At 43.4% G+C, this 15,088-nt stretch overlaps 1 protein-coding gene across 1 annotated transcript in view; it reads right to left on the bottom strand.

Moving 5' to 3' along the window:
* Positions 1-802: 802 nt before the first annotated feature.
* The window catches only part of CDH20 (cadherin 20), a 174,580-nt gene continuing 160,294 nt past the window's right edge, over positions 803-15,088 (bottom strand). Inside the window, exons 11-12 of the mRNA XM_032772234.2 lie at positions 4,495-4,746; positions 803-2,339 (exon numbers count right to left, since the gene is read on the bottom strand). Of these exons, the coding sequence (XP_032628125.1) occupies positions 1,843-2,339; positions 4,495-4,746 (749 nt within the window). The 3' untranslated portion in view covers positions 803-1,842. The remainder of the gene's footprint in view (positions 2,340-4,494; positions 4,747-15,088) is intronic.

The following is a 15,088-nucleotide window of genomic DNA, read 5'->3' as shown; positions in this document are numbered from 1 at the left end:
GGTCCAATCCAGATGTGGAACTGAACTACTGGCATATTGTATCTAGTAAAACTCATTTTTTCACACCTGATGAGCAAGCATATGAGAAACTCTAAAGCACTTTTATTTGCTGTTTACACAGTGCCATAGGAGTGTAGGCATCTGAGATGTCTAGCTCTTTGCTGGAGAGCTTATAGTCTAAAATTAGACTAAATAAAGACACAGGAGTGTGTGTTGTGTGTAAGTAAAATGAAGATGGGACAGTGATGCGGGGGGGGGGGGAAGGAAAGATGAAATAACACAATCATGTTATTTTTAGGCCTGGCACATGTTTCAGCACCTACTTGTGCGCATAGCCTCTTTATATGTAAAGATCCTGTAGATGCAATTTTAGATCTGTATTATATCACAAGATTCCAGTAAAGCATGCACTGAGTTGTTTGTTCACTTCTACATGTAATTTTTGTGTACTGGCTTTAGGGTATACAAATGACAGAATCCCCAAATTCTATTTGCACAGGAAAATGAGTAGATTCCATCATTTGTGTGAACCAATGAGTGCATAAGTTATGCATGCAACAAGAGAAGCTGGGTTTAAAACATGGCCTTAAATGCTTCGTACAGTGAGAAATGACTCTCTACTAATGAGCTAATTGACAAGGGTTCCACTGTTTAGAAGTGAACATTTAATGGGCTTGACCCTGCAGATTGAAAGTTCGGTTCCATCACACAGCTCTGACTAACCACGTTTTGCCTGTTGCCTACAAGCACTAACTGGTGTACATAAAGCATCCAATAAATTGTCATCAGACTATCCCTTCAGTATAACTTTTATTAAAAGAGGTGCTAAGGTACTGTACTGTATGCAGTACATGATATTTATTACCAAAATTATTAACAAATATACAAAACTTATACATGTAATTTTCTTACATCCGTTTATTCTTCTATAATACTGCATTTGTTCAAGTAGGTTATCTACAGTATGTAAACATTCCTTGGACTGACCTCTCACAGATGAGGAAAGCCCCTCTAACCCATGTATTTATAATTTTTTTTTTATTTGGCTTTCATTGCTAGCATCTAACCATCACATATGGCACATGGAAGAGACATCTAGAGTGCAAAAGAGGCAGATTTTGTGGTTTTGTTCTGAACAGTTCCACAGTGCCAACATTTTAAAGAGCTGAGAGGAAAATAAATTTACACTAACTTGACAGGGGGTGGATTAGTATTTAACCTCAGTGACTCACGTATCGGCCATTAAACTAGAGCATAAATCCGAAGGTCTTTCCAAGCCCTCTCCTCTGAGCAACATGGAAAAAGTCAGGCTTGTTTTTCAAGGGTTAAAAGGACTCTTAGCAACAAAAGAAGAAGGCTGATTTTTATAATGAACACTCCTCACGATTCCAGTTTCAGTTTTCTGCTTTCTGTTTTGTTAGCAAGCAATGGGGGGAAATAACCAATTGGGGATCCTCTTTTACTGGCAATTTCCCTGTGAGCTGAAGATTACTATTGGACCCTAAGCATCTTCATATACAGATGCAAAGAACTCCATAAGCTGCCATGTAAAAAAACAGAGTAATATTATATTCCAGGAACGAAGCTTTCAAATGTAGCTATAAAAATCAGGAAATACTTTCCTTTTTGTTCTCCATTGTTTAAAAATGTAACTTAATTTAACTGAGTAAAGCTGAGCCAGAGAGAGAGAGCTTTGTTTGCACCCTTCTCCCCCATTCTCATTCAAGCACCATACTGCTATTTCAGGCGGTCTCGCCCTATGTCCATACAAGCTTCTGATGAGAACAGATCTAGATTAGGACGTTTGTGTTGTGTAGAAAACACTCTGCTCCTCACTCGTTATCACAGAGCCCCATTGCCCTCTGTGATGCCGTACATCTCAGCCAGCTTTTTAAAGCGAGGTCCCCAGTCTGTCAGGTAGTCATAGCTCTGGTCTGAGTCTGTAGTGACAGACTGTAATGAACTGAGTGACTCTGCCACTGAGCCATTCCCTTCAAATGTGTATGTTTGGAGGGAGTCAAAAGGAGGAGCCCAGAGGTCCCTGTCAGCTTCATACAGCTTGGCCAGCACATAGTTGTGAACATTGTTGTCCGTTATGCACGTCTGAGACACGTATCGGGAGAGGCTTGCTATTTCAGGCAGCATGTCCTGCCTGCTTTTCACCACTAGCTGGGCCTCCCGGGGATTCCACATGGCAGCAATGTCAAAGGCCTCAGTGTCTTCCTCCCCGCCCCCTTCATCATCATACCTGACGATATTCTCGTGGATATTCTCTTCTTCATCAATGATGTAAGGCTGCTTCCTATGCCGCCTCATGGATAAGATGAGCAGCACGAGCACTACAAGGGGCAACCAAAACATACGGGCATTAGAAAGAGCAGCTCTCTGGCATCTACTCTCCTTAATCACTGAGAAAAGGAACAAATGTGCATTTCTAACAGAAGGCGTGGCTGAAAGATGAAATGAAAATGTAAACATCAACGCCCAGTCCAGCCATTGTCCGTGGTGTTTACAATCTCTGATGGAATCAGTATGACAATTTTGTAATGATAATAACTGAAATACCTCATTTAATGATTTATTCAAGATATGAGCCCAAATCAGTGGTCCATAGAAGTCAAATACTTCTGAGCTTTGGGCAGCTGGGATGGAGCTAAGAAAACTAATTTTAAATTTTTGATCTGAATGTGGCTGCTGGATCCTTTTTCCTATAATAGACCAAACCAAATTCCAGGATTTAAACAATCCAGAACTTTGGAGTGGGGAGAGGGTTTGCTGTAAGCTAGACCCATACCCTAATGTTCTGGTTTGGGCCCATCTAATCTGCTCCCTTTCTCTCATAAATCCCATTGATTTTTTTTTAATGACACGTAGACTGTGTTTATGCTATCACTTTACTTGGTATAACATGTTGCTAAGGGCTGTGAGAAAAACACCTGATTGAGCAAGATAAATTACACTGACAAGCACCGGTGTGGTCGGCTCTATGTCAACAAGAAAGCTTCTCTCACCAACATAACTACTGCTGCTCATTGGGGATGGCTTAATTATGTCGATGGGTGAGCTCCTGCCCATCGGCATAGAGTGGCTACACAAGAGATTTTACAGTGGTGCAGCTGTAAGCTCTCTAGTATAGACATGGCCTTAGGCTCATAATTGTCTAAGTCGCTGTTGAAAATAGGACTTCGGTGCTTTTGAAAATGTTAGCCTGTGCCTCTATCCCATTGCTTCTCAGACTGAAGATGAACTTCTGAAATGTTAGGGAATGTGTGGCGATCAAGGGTAGGAGCAGTGTGACCCAGATTCCTGTTGATCCCAATATCCGGGGCAGAGTATAGGGAATATGGGTAGGGAAATAGACCAGATCTGTAGGTAAATGAGAGCAAGAGAGATATTAAGCACCTTAGCTCCCCCTGGCGATCAGATACTAACCTCCAGATACCATATCTAAGTAAGTAGATATTTCTGATTAAAACAAAGAATGGGAGCAGAGGTGCTAAATATCTGGAAGATTCAGAACCAAAATAATGAAATTTACAAGTTTTTATTTTTTCCCTGATTTGTGTGTGAGAGAAACTTAGACCATTTGATCATATAATGACTTGACCTCCCTTGCCCCATTGCCCTTCTTTGTCTCATAAAATCTTGGGGGAAATGCTGAAGCCAATAAAGAAAAAGCTTTATATATATTGTGACAAAGATCCTCCTCTACCTTGGTGGGTCCTGCACTTATTGGCGGATTTGTTCACCTCAGTGATCTTCCCCTCTTGTGGAACCCACAGTCTGGGTCAGCTCCTCCTATGTCTGATCAGGAGTTGGGAGGTTTGGGGGGAACCCGGGCCCGCCCTCTACTCCGGGTTCCAGCCCAGGGCCCTGTGGATCGCAGCTGTCTATAGTGCCTCCTGTAACAGCTGCATGACAGCTACAACTCCCTGGGCTACTTCCCCATGGCCTCCTCCAAACACCTTCTTTATCCTCACCACAGGACCTTCCTCCTGGTGTCTGATAACGCTTGTCCTCCTCAATCCTCCAGCAGTACACTCTCTCACTCTCAGCTCCTTGCCTTCTTGCTCCCAGCTCCTCACACACACTCCTTCTCCTCTGGCTCCTCCCTGCCTGACTGGAGTGAGCTCCTTTTTAAACCCAGGTGCCCTGATTAGCCTGCCTTGATTGGCTGCAGGTGTTCTAATTAAAGTAGCTATCTTTACTGCCTTCTAGAAAGATCTTAATTGGCTCCAGGTGCCTTGATTAACCTGGAGCAACTGCCCTCTGGTTACCAGGGTACTAGGGATTTGTTTAGCCTGGGGCTAACATACCTGTTTCTCAGTACTTTACTGTAGCCATCTGGCCTTGCCCCATCACAATATATTATACACACACTTCTATTTTATGCACAGTATAAAATCAGCCTTAGTGAGGCTAACAGTCTGCCAAGTGTTGTGACCAAAATAGGTGAGTTAAGCTCCTTATTAGGAAAGGCAACATAAGTTTTACCTAACAAGACAAAGATGCAGGCTAGGATTGCAATGAGTGCTCCTCTGCTCAGGCTGACAGGGAGTATATAGGCCTCTGCATTGCAAGACATCACCACACCATCATCATCACAACTGCATACATGCACGGTCAGCGTGCCAGTACTGCTCAACATGGGGCGCCCGTTATCGGTGATCAGGATGGGAAGATAAAAGATGTTCTGCTCATGCTGTCGGAAGCCAGATCTCCTGGTTAAAATCCAGGCGGTGTTGTCTAGGGCAGGAAATTAACAAAGATATATAAGAATTTATGATGCAAACATTTTCAGCTGGAAAGGGAGGTTAAAACCCCTCTCCCAGCATTAGACACACATCTGTGATATCCTCTCCCTGTTTTGTTTGCTTTTCACCAGTTTGTCACTAATCAGCATTTTGCCTCAGCCTCCCATCCTAACTCCAATATGTTTTCAGGCTAAAACCTATAGACCTGTAAGGCGTACACCTTATGAGACTTTCTCACTCTTTGTGACACTAGGTGCCTAGAGCAAACTCTCAGCCTTCAGATCTTCCTAAAATATCTTTCAGAAAGCAAGACAGAAATGAACAGTTGAGGGCAACTTCTTGTCCCTGTTTGTTCCTGCTCAGCAGCTTTTCTAGGCCTTGTTGTTTCTTTGTGTTTCCAATGAAAATGCTGTGGAAACCTCTTTGTGTAACCCTTGTGGACATGTAGTGTTCTATTATTTTTGATGTGTAGCTTTTTTTCCCCTACATCTGAAAGACCTCTAAAATCAGCTGGCTCAATCATTCTGGGCTATATAAACTGTCCACTGGGGGCACCAAGTGGATAAAAGACACCAAAAATAAGTCACATTCAGTGTCTCATGGAGGGGCGGGAAGGATGGCGTGCTTTTTCAGCACTCCCTCCCACCAAATAATCAAAATTAAAACATTTTGCAGGAACATGTCCATTTTGACAAAACGTTAGATGGAAAAAGGTAGAAATGTGTGGGGTTTTTTGACAATATCAAACATTTCATTTCTATTAATTTCATTTAGATTATATTAATTTATATAATATGGTATTTATATATTGTCATATTTTTAATGTAATATAAAAGTCAAAACTGAATGAAAACAAAGTTGAAAAGAAAACCTGCAGGGATTTCCTGTGGAAGCCAGTGCTGATCTTATCAGAGCTAAAATGGTGAAGAGGAATTCTGTGCTATTACTAGACTTGTCTACACAGAGTGGAGGTTGGAGTAGGGGATTGATATGACATGCATTATTTAACTCACAGGACATGAGCTGAACTAAGGTGCGCACAGGCTGGCGGTGCCTCTTTCGATTCGCATCGCGTGCACACAGTGGCAGCTTGGTGAACAATAATCATGTAGCATTCTTTGAGGGTATCCCATAGTCCTTTGCTGCTGAGCAGTGTGCATGCTGGGATTTTTCTCTCTGTGAATTGTGGGATGCATATCAGAAGCCAGGGAAGTTCAATTAAAAAAAAAACATTTTTTTCATTCTCTCTGCCTCATGCTTCCTTTTGTGGGCAGACTAGCATTGTTTTTGAGTTGCTGTCAGCCAGATGGACTCAATAATGCTGGCAACTGCAAGCACACAGAGGTTGCTTGGACTCTATGTCACACTCAAACCTGGATGACTTTGGGTTTGGACTTCACTGGCCACATCAGCTTCAGAGGCTAAGGAAGAAGAGGAGGATGGCGAGCAACTGATATGAGAGAAGCAGTTGCTGAAGTAGCTTCACAGCCTGCAGTGCTGTTTCTGGGCTTGGGAAGCCAGCGTGGATTGGTGGGAAAGGATCATTCTGCAGAGCTGGGGCAATCAGCCATGGTGAGACAATTTCAGGGTGGTGAAGGAAACCATTTTTTGAGATCCTTCAGAACTGGCCCTGGAGTGGCAGCGTACCAACACACGGTGCCCGATACCTGTGGAGATGTATGTTGCCATTGCCATCTGGAAGCTGGTCACCCCAGAATGCTACTGGAACACAGCCAACCAATTTGGCCTGGGGAGATCAGCTGTGGGGGCCATTGTTTATATGTGGTGCCATGGATGAGACACCGTTACACCAGGTTATAAAGCTTGATAATGTTCATAATATTATTGATGACTTTGCGCTCATGGGGTTCCTAAACTGTATTGGAGCAACTGATGACAGCAATGTACTTATTATTTGGCTCCTCCCCTCCGTTCCCCCCCCCACTCCCGCAGCTCAGAGTTTATACGCAGAAAGGGGTATTTCTCCATGGTGCTACAAAGGCTGTTGACCACCGTGGCAGGTTTACAGACATAAATGCAGGTTGGAAGAGTCTACGATAAGATTTTGGAAACTCAGCTCTGTTTACCTTAATGCAGTGGTCCCCAACGTGGTGCCCACAGGGGCATCTTAATGTGCCCACGTCCTGACCTCTAGAAGAGCACCCGCCGAAGTGCTGCTGAATTTAAGTGGCATTTCAGCGGGGACGTCTCTCGCTGACACCACTTGCCGTCAACAGGTGACATCATCGAGAGGCGTTGCCCAGCTAAAAAGGTTGAGGACCACTGCCTTAATGGCTCAAGAACAGTTTGCCTAGAGGATGTTTGTGGACATCATGGTGTGCAGATTGCTGTGGTTATCCTAGGAGACCTGGCTTGTCCTTTGCTTCCCTCAGTAACAGCCGTTCACCGTCGGTTTGGACAGAAGGAAGGAATTGTTTAACTATTGTCTTAATAGTTGCGGAATGACAGTGGGTGTGCATTTTGCAGTTTGAAAGGAAGGTGGTGCTGTTTGTGGACTAGGTTGGAAGCTGGAGGGGAAAAAATAAGTGCCTTAAAATTATTGCTCCATTTGTCAGAGTAAGGGAAAAAGCCTTCCACCTGGGATAAGGCTGTGCCTTGAGCAGCCAGCAAGGCATCCAATACAAAAGAGAAACGGCCAGGGCAATGTTGTCATAGATACCTCTTGAACTTAATTTGAGTCTCAGGCCTGAAAATATGTAGCTGTTACCCAGTTGAGGGTGTGTATGTTGGATGGACTGTAAGCAGTGCAATATTGTTTATGGGTAGTGAAGTGAAGGACAATGTCGTGGCAATCATCATTTTATTTTGTGTCTGTGCTTGTTTCTTCTGTAAAACACTAAACTATTTATGGTCTATGGATTTGCTATATAAAATGCATTGACGACTCTTTTTACAAATGGTTTTTAATGAGTTTTATTATATAGCAAACAGAAACAGGCCTTATTTAGAACAATAACTAAATAAAAATTCAAAGTGACATCGTGCAGTGGAGGCGGGACTCAAGTCACAGGTGAGCATATGCCTCGCCTCTTCCTCCTCTTGTTCTTAGGCCTTCTGTGTTGAATGGCAAGGCTCAAAGTTATTAAGGATGGTAGATGGCTCAAAAAATGAGGGCTCCCAAGTAAAACTGTTCTTGCTGCCCTGAGCCTGGGTCTGTGAAGGAATGATGGTTTGGGGTACTCTATTGCTAGTGTTCGAGTATCCTGTATTGAAGGGCCTGCATAACATGGCTGGGTCCTGGTTAACAGAAGCTGCAGCAGACCCTTCTGGCTCTCTATAGCCTCCAGGAGTTGCCTTCATATCTCCATGTCTATTTCAACAGCATCTTTTGCCATAGCAATACTGTCCCTGGCCACTGTGACCCACTTTGTTCACCCTAATGGTCTCTCTAGGAGCTCCGTTTCTTTTTCCTTCTCTTTGCCCAAGTACAGCCTCCATCTCTCCACTATTTTTATTAGTCATTGGGCCTCTGCAATGCTGCTTTTTAAGTCTCTTTCCCCATTAGGTTAGCCAGCAAATCAGCCATTGATAAAGGCCTTGTCTTGGAGGGTCTGGCCACTGCAAGTGCTGCGACTGTGGGAGGAAGGAAAACATATAAGTAGTTATTGTTCATATTCCAGAGAGGCTAAGATAGCTTTTTTTTCTTTTAATATGGACTTGGTGACATTCTTCCCAGGCTTGGGGGAATTTCAGAGCTGGTAAGTGGTGTGTGAATGAGAACTATACAGGGATTTTTGTCTGTGTGGTATATGCTGCTTGGGTTTGCCGTTGCCCCCCAAGAGGCTAGGGAATGGTTGGGAATTTTGCATTTTTGCTTATACAGTGTGGTAGAGGTGAGTAGAGGCCCTGTAGGGGAGAACTGGATAGCAATCCCCCCTACATCACTTTTAGGCTGTCCTGATTCTCAGTGATGTTACATAGAGGTGGTTGACTAAAAGGCAGAGAATGGCCTTCTTGAAAAAAGCAAAGGGCAGATCAGTGAGATATGCTGTGAAGTTATTCACCAAGATGGCTCCTCCCCACAAAATACTTCAGAAATGGAAGGGGAATGACTGCATAGCCATCCTCTATAATGCCCAGACCAAAGTCAGACAATTTCTTTGGCTTTGATTCTGCTTTATCTTCCTTGCAGACATGGTGAAAGTGCAGAGAAAAACAGGGTTCTGCAGTGGCTGTCTGAAGCATTCACTGTTACAGAGCATCTATACTTCCTTGAGGAGCTGTAGCTTTTGTACCTGTACAGGCATGTAATGTCCATGTCTACCTCATGTAAACTGAGAATAGTAACCAAATTTCCTGTAACCAAGCATTGATAAACTGTTGAATTTTGCACAAATGAATGTTTTAATTAATTGAATAAGCTTGGGGAGGTGTGTGTGTGCGCGCAGGAGATGGGGGGTGCAGGTGGAGACTGTGCTGGGCTGCTGACTGCCATTTTGAGCAGGAAAATGGGGTTGCCAGACAGGACAGATGTGGGGAGAGGAAAGAAAAATAGGTGGATGGGTATGCGCCCTCTATGGCACTGGCTTGAAAATGGTCAGGACTTTAACATGAGACAGATGCAGGCTGCTTGGCCAGAGCAGCCACCATTTTGAAAACTGTATGGAGGGGCCAAAAGCACAATGTGGGCTGAAATGAGGGGCTGGAGACTTGGAAAGGCTCCTACCTCACATCAAACTAAAGTGGCTGTGGCCATGGGGCACCCAAACTGAAGCTAGCACAGCAGCATAGCACAATAATAAAAATAAATTATAAAGATAGATACTTACATGACAAGGTTCCCTTGAGAGGATCTGCCTCCTCAGTCCCAGCCTGGATTTCCGGCTGGGAATTGGGCTTGGTTGCTGCATGTCAGGAATTGGGCTCACTTTCTACTTGGCCAACATCATGATTCTGTGTCCTGAAGAAATCTTGGCATTCTGGAGACAGGTCTTCACTGGCTCCCTCATGCTCATCCTCCAGTGAGTCTTGCAGGTTGTCTTTGGGGTGGGGACAGAGCAGGGTCCATAACCTTCCTGGTTTGGGTGGTAGGGTAACTGATCAAAATTCTGTCCAGCTCTTCAAAAGATGGACAGGTCACATTGCCACTACTGGACCTTTTCCCAGTATCCCTGGTGTGAATGTAAGTCCTTCTGGGCTGTTTGCTTTTTACCTTGCACTGGTTGGTGTGCTGGTTGAAGCCCTGCCTGGCTATGTGCTTAGCAGTGCCCACAAAAAGAGCTTGATTTTGGCGGGTGTCAACAAGGGCTTCCTGATACTTCTCCCCAGATGGTGATGAAATTCAGGGTCTCAGCATAGCTCCAAGCAGCTGCTCTAGGCATATTTTAGGGCTTCTGGACTAATACTGCTGCAATGCCAATATACTCAAATAGAGGAGAAAATGGACAAAATCTGACCCTGTGCCTGTTTTTAAACAGGGACAGGGGCATCTGGTCAGCTTGACACCAGAGCAGTGGAAGGCATAGAGGTAAATAGACAAGTCATTTAATGGTTGCCTACAAAGCAGTGTGGGATAGCAGCTGGAGGATTGCAAAGAAGTGCACAACAGCTTTGCATGAACACAAATAATAGACATAACAAACTCTATCTGAGTCAAATTTCTTTCACTTTGAAAGAAGATTCCAGAGTTAATATGCTGTAATGAATTAGAGCATCTGTACTCAAGTATTTTCCCACCAGTTTAACTTGATTTAGTCTCATTTAAACCTCCCATTTAGACAACCCCAATGCCTCTTGGAAGGCCCATGAATAAGTAGGAAAGTATGGTAGCAGGGCTCTTAACCAGTCTGTGCTGCTAAGAAGGGGGAGGAACCTGAAGGAGTAGGGCAGATGACTTGGCCCTATGTACAAATGGCCTAATCATTACTGCAATTTATTTGCAGATATTGGGGCATCCACTTATTTGTAGGGCTACAGCTCCTTTGCTCTTCGATGGGACAACAAACTTCACCCCCAACTTCCCTGGATGGACTGATGCTGTGGGATGTCTGAATTTCAACTTGTGGTTTCCTATTTAATTTTTGCTACCTCCCCTCTGATTGGTTCAAAGGAAATAATGAGCTGGCCATCTGTGCTTTTGATTGGTGAAGCAGGTGTATTGATATCCTTAGAAGTACCTGGTGCTGTCAGTGTTTACAGGGTAGGCTGGCATAAAAGACACCGCTAGCTAGGAAAACTTCCATTTAAAAAGAAAGGGGGGTGGGGTGGGGTAGAGAAGGGAAATTGACATTTTCCTACCTGTAAAATGTGGAATTTATATAAATGTACTTAGGACAGAGAGTTGCTTTGTTTGCAGTGGAAACAGTTTTATTGTCAGTTTTAAGCTGAACTTTTCACACCCAACCCCAATTTAACAGCACTGATTATGTGGCAATTGATTACCAACCCATTTGATACACTGCATAGCTTTAAAAAAGGGAAACAGAGGCAGCCCACAGAAGGAGGTGTCTGCCATCCTTGGCACCAAAGCAGAATTCTGTTTCTGTGCCCATTAGTAGCTCTGCAGCTGGGGAAGGCTTAGGACAGGGGTAGTTAATTGTTTTTTCAAAGTCCAAATTTCTTGGTTAAGGTATAATCAAGGTCCAGACTCCAGAGAAACATTTTTCACACTGCATTAACGATGATAATAAGTAAATATATTTTGCAGTCCACTCAAAAGCATCTGGCAGTCCAGATTTGGCCCATGGTCTGCCTAGTGACTACCTCTGGCTTAGGAACTGCAAAATGGCAACTGCCTTCTTCTGCAAACCTCTCCAAGCTCTTTCTTGTCTCTAGGCTGCCCAAGTGCCCTCTGACATCTCCTCTCCAGCACCTAATACAATGTCCTTTCTGCAGCACGTTTAGTAGAGTGGGTGGAGAAGCTGAAGTAATGGCAGGAAATGGCAATTTAAATTTATGCTGTGCCAACAGATAGCATACATGACACAGGAACAGCCTGTTTAAAGTGAACAAGAATAGAAGTCTTGTTCATCCCTTGCTCCTCCTGGCTGGTGCCTCTGATAATAAGAGGGTTCTACTTTATTCATAAAACAAATAACTTTTTGATACAGGGAGTGCATCTGGCTGAAGCTGTGCAGCATTAATTACTGACAAACCCTAGGTTCCTTTTCAAGATGAAAAACAGACTTTTATAGTCAAATGTTGAAGCAAATTTTTTGTTTTAATTGACTGCAAATATGTCTCCCAGATCTCTCTTAACTGTTGTGGTGATGCAATTCCTTTTGGTGTTTCTCAGCGTTGTGTATCTGCCACCCTTTTGTTTTTGTTTAGCTTAATACCAGGCAGGGATCCAGTTCATCCCTAAAGAATAGCTGGACTTATTGCATTGTAACTGCAATATGTTTGTGCCATATCGTGTAGTCATGTGTCTCATCAAATGCCAATGTGATTTGATACAGTACTGCTGGGTGTATAATATGATGGAATGTGACCTGGCATGTCAGAAATTTGAATACACCACTTGCCCAGATTGGATACCTGCTAGATCCTAACCCAAAAGAGAAGTTCTGTGAAATATGGATGATACAAAAGCACAGGTAGTGTTGACCTCACTACAACCTCATGAAGCTTCTTTTCATCACAGAGGGACAGACTGTAGTATTTAGCCACAACCCTGAATACAGATAGATGTAGCTCTGTACCACTTCTGGCAGAGGAACCGTCTCCTCAGTCAGCCTTTGGGCAAACAGAGAGAGCACACATGATACTCCATCCCATATGATGGAGCATATGCCATGTCATGCAGGATTGGCTTTGCAGGAGTGTGTTTGTGTGTGCGCGCACACACGAGAGCACACCATAGTTGTTTTCTCCTGCTCCAGCTGAGATGATTGCTCACGCCTAGTACTTTCACGGGAGTAATCACTGAACTCCACTAAATTCAGGGAACAAAACAAACCCTGGCATGGGGGCTGGAACAATTTGTATAGTGGGAGTGCTAAGAGCCATTTAACCAAACTGTAAACCCTGTATATGATGAAAACAACTTCAAGCCAGGGGATGCAGCACCACCCCTAGTCCTAGCATCTAGGCTTGTGGGGCTAGGGAAGGCACCATGCATCTGTGCAAGGACCAGGGATAATATACCTCACAATTTGTATTGGTTTTCTTAAAGTAATAACTAATGCAAAAATAATTAGTTAATAACTAATGCAAAAATAATTTACCAGAGATTAGGGGAGAGGGAGGAGAAGCAGCAGCCATCTTTGATAGCCAACCATGAAGAAGGAACTTTGATTTTTTCTCAGGATTTTCAGCTTTTTGGTTTTGTCTCTCATGTCTGAGATAGTGGTAACCTCCCACTTAAGGAAAGAGTCTTTAAGAACCCACAAGCCATAAAATACTGTGTGGAGAGGAAGTGGATGTTTGAGATTGCAGATGAATACCCACACACCAGTATAGGATTGGTGTCTGTACCCATCATGGTTGCTATTCCTTTTCATCATCAGAAACTGGAGGCCAGAGGATTGAGTCAAGAGACGATTGTATTGAAATCTTCCTTGTGAACTGAGGAAAGTATCCACTAATTTGTAGATCCTCCCATCCAAAACACTTAATGCCCTTACCCTCTATATGTTCTCCTGAACTGAGAGTGGGTGTTGGGGGAGCTCTTTAGACTGCAAACTGACTCTGACAGTTTTAATTGGTGCTAGAGTTCTACAGCTTTGATAAAGAATTGCTCCTAATCACTGCAGTGGCTAGCAATGTATTCAGCAGCATCGGTAATCTTGGCATTTGTTCTCTAGTAGCTAAAGAACAGGACCTGTGATTTGGGAGTTCCTTGTTCTGTTCCCATCATTGCTGCAAAGTGACTTTAGATAAGTATCTATCCTTTCTGTGATTCAGTCTCCTAATTTATAAAGTAGTGTGAGATTCCCAGATGAAAGTATCATTCTGAAGTTTTATTACTATTTGTTACCACTGAACTGCCAAGGCAGTAGGTTCTTATGGATTGCAGGTAGGACTGGAAGGGACCTCTTCAGTTACTGAAATAGTACAATCCTGTTCATAAACTACTCCATGTACATTTCAGATTTGTAAGCAATACTATCCCTGTGTCTGCTAGGATATATGTCTCTCTGAAAAACTGGCATTTTAAAGTGATAAGGAGGCACAGCTATTCAGTCACTGCTGCCACTATACATTTTACCAAGTGCAGCGTTGGTCTGAAAGATTACATCTGATGCTAAGAATTTTCATAAGTTTCTATTGTTAGCACAATGCCTCAAGGACACAATGAGCCTAGTTTGCCAAATGTTACAGTGAAGGTTGCTTTCAACTTTATTGGCAAAATATGTCTCCTGCCTCCCACCCCAAAAGAGAGACAAGGTCACAAAATGTTGCACAGGGAAACCTTTGGGCCTTTCTCCAAATAACTGTTATGAGCAGACATAGCATTGGCCTGCTGTTGTGAAAGGTCACTGGCCTGCTTGCTACTTGCATTCTTTTTAAAAGTACCTATTTGTTAGCCATGGCAGAAACTCCATCTACATTTATGATTGACTTCAGAAACTTTCCTCCGTATTCCTGGAGAGAGATGGACAGATGCACGGTGGAGTAGGAAGCAATGTTGTATTCAGATCATGGCCAATGCTGTTGCAGGAGCCTTTATTTTTATTAATTTAAAAATGTCCCCAGCCTCTCTTGCTGAACTGGGGCACCTTAACTATTACAAAAAATACCGCCCCCCAACAAGTCCAGTATATCATAAGCTATATTCACATCCATAGCTCACTTAATGTGGTCACATTAGCTAATCAAGGGCCTGCCTCATCTCCCTTTGAAGTCAGTTGAGGGTCTGACTTTATTACCTCTGTCTGCCAAGAGTGATCCTCTCACTGGTGAACTGGTTGTCCCTTAAATGCCTGACTACAGGTGGGGCTGTACTCCATGCTTTTGAAGGCCACCTAAGCCTAATTAAGCTCTCGTGGACTCTCAAGGAAGTAAATTCCACACTTTGGGCCTGATCCTGTGTGCAAGGATTGCAAGATCAGGTTCAGTCCCAAATGTTTTTCACTTTGAATGATCCCATTTGAACCATCCAGCTACGTGCTTGATTATTTCCTTGTTCTTGGACAATGGTTTTTCACTATCTTCCCTTGTTACTCCCTGTTTCCTTTTTGGAGTGTTCTACTCTGGCTTCTCCCTTTCTGCTTCGTGCATCCTAGATGGCTTCTTCCTCTGTGCCATGCATCTCTCCTGTAACTCTTACAGCTTTTTATGAGCAGTAAGTGAACAAGTGTAAAGAGCTTTGAGAAAAAGAGAGGAGACATTAGAATAATAAGAGCATTCACTTTCTGTGCCTGGAAGAAAAC

The sequence above is a fragment of the Chelonoidis abingdonii genome, chromosome 2 (genome assembly GCF_003597395.2).
Source record: "Chelonoidis abingdonii isolate Lonesome George chromosome 2, CheloAbing_2.0, whole genome shotgun sequence".
Lineage (NCBI taxonomy): Eukaryota > Metazoa > Chordata > Testudines > Testudinidae > Chelonoidis > Chelonoidis abingdonii.
This window is presented reverse-complemented; position numbering and strand designations above follow the sequence as displayed.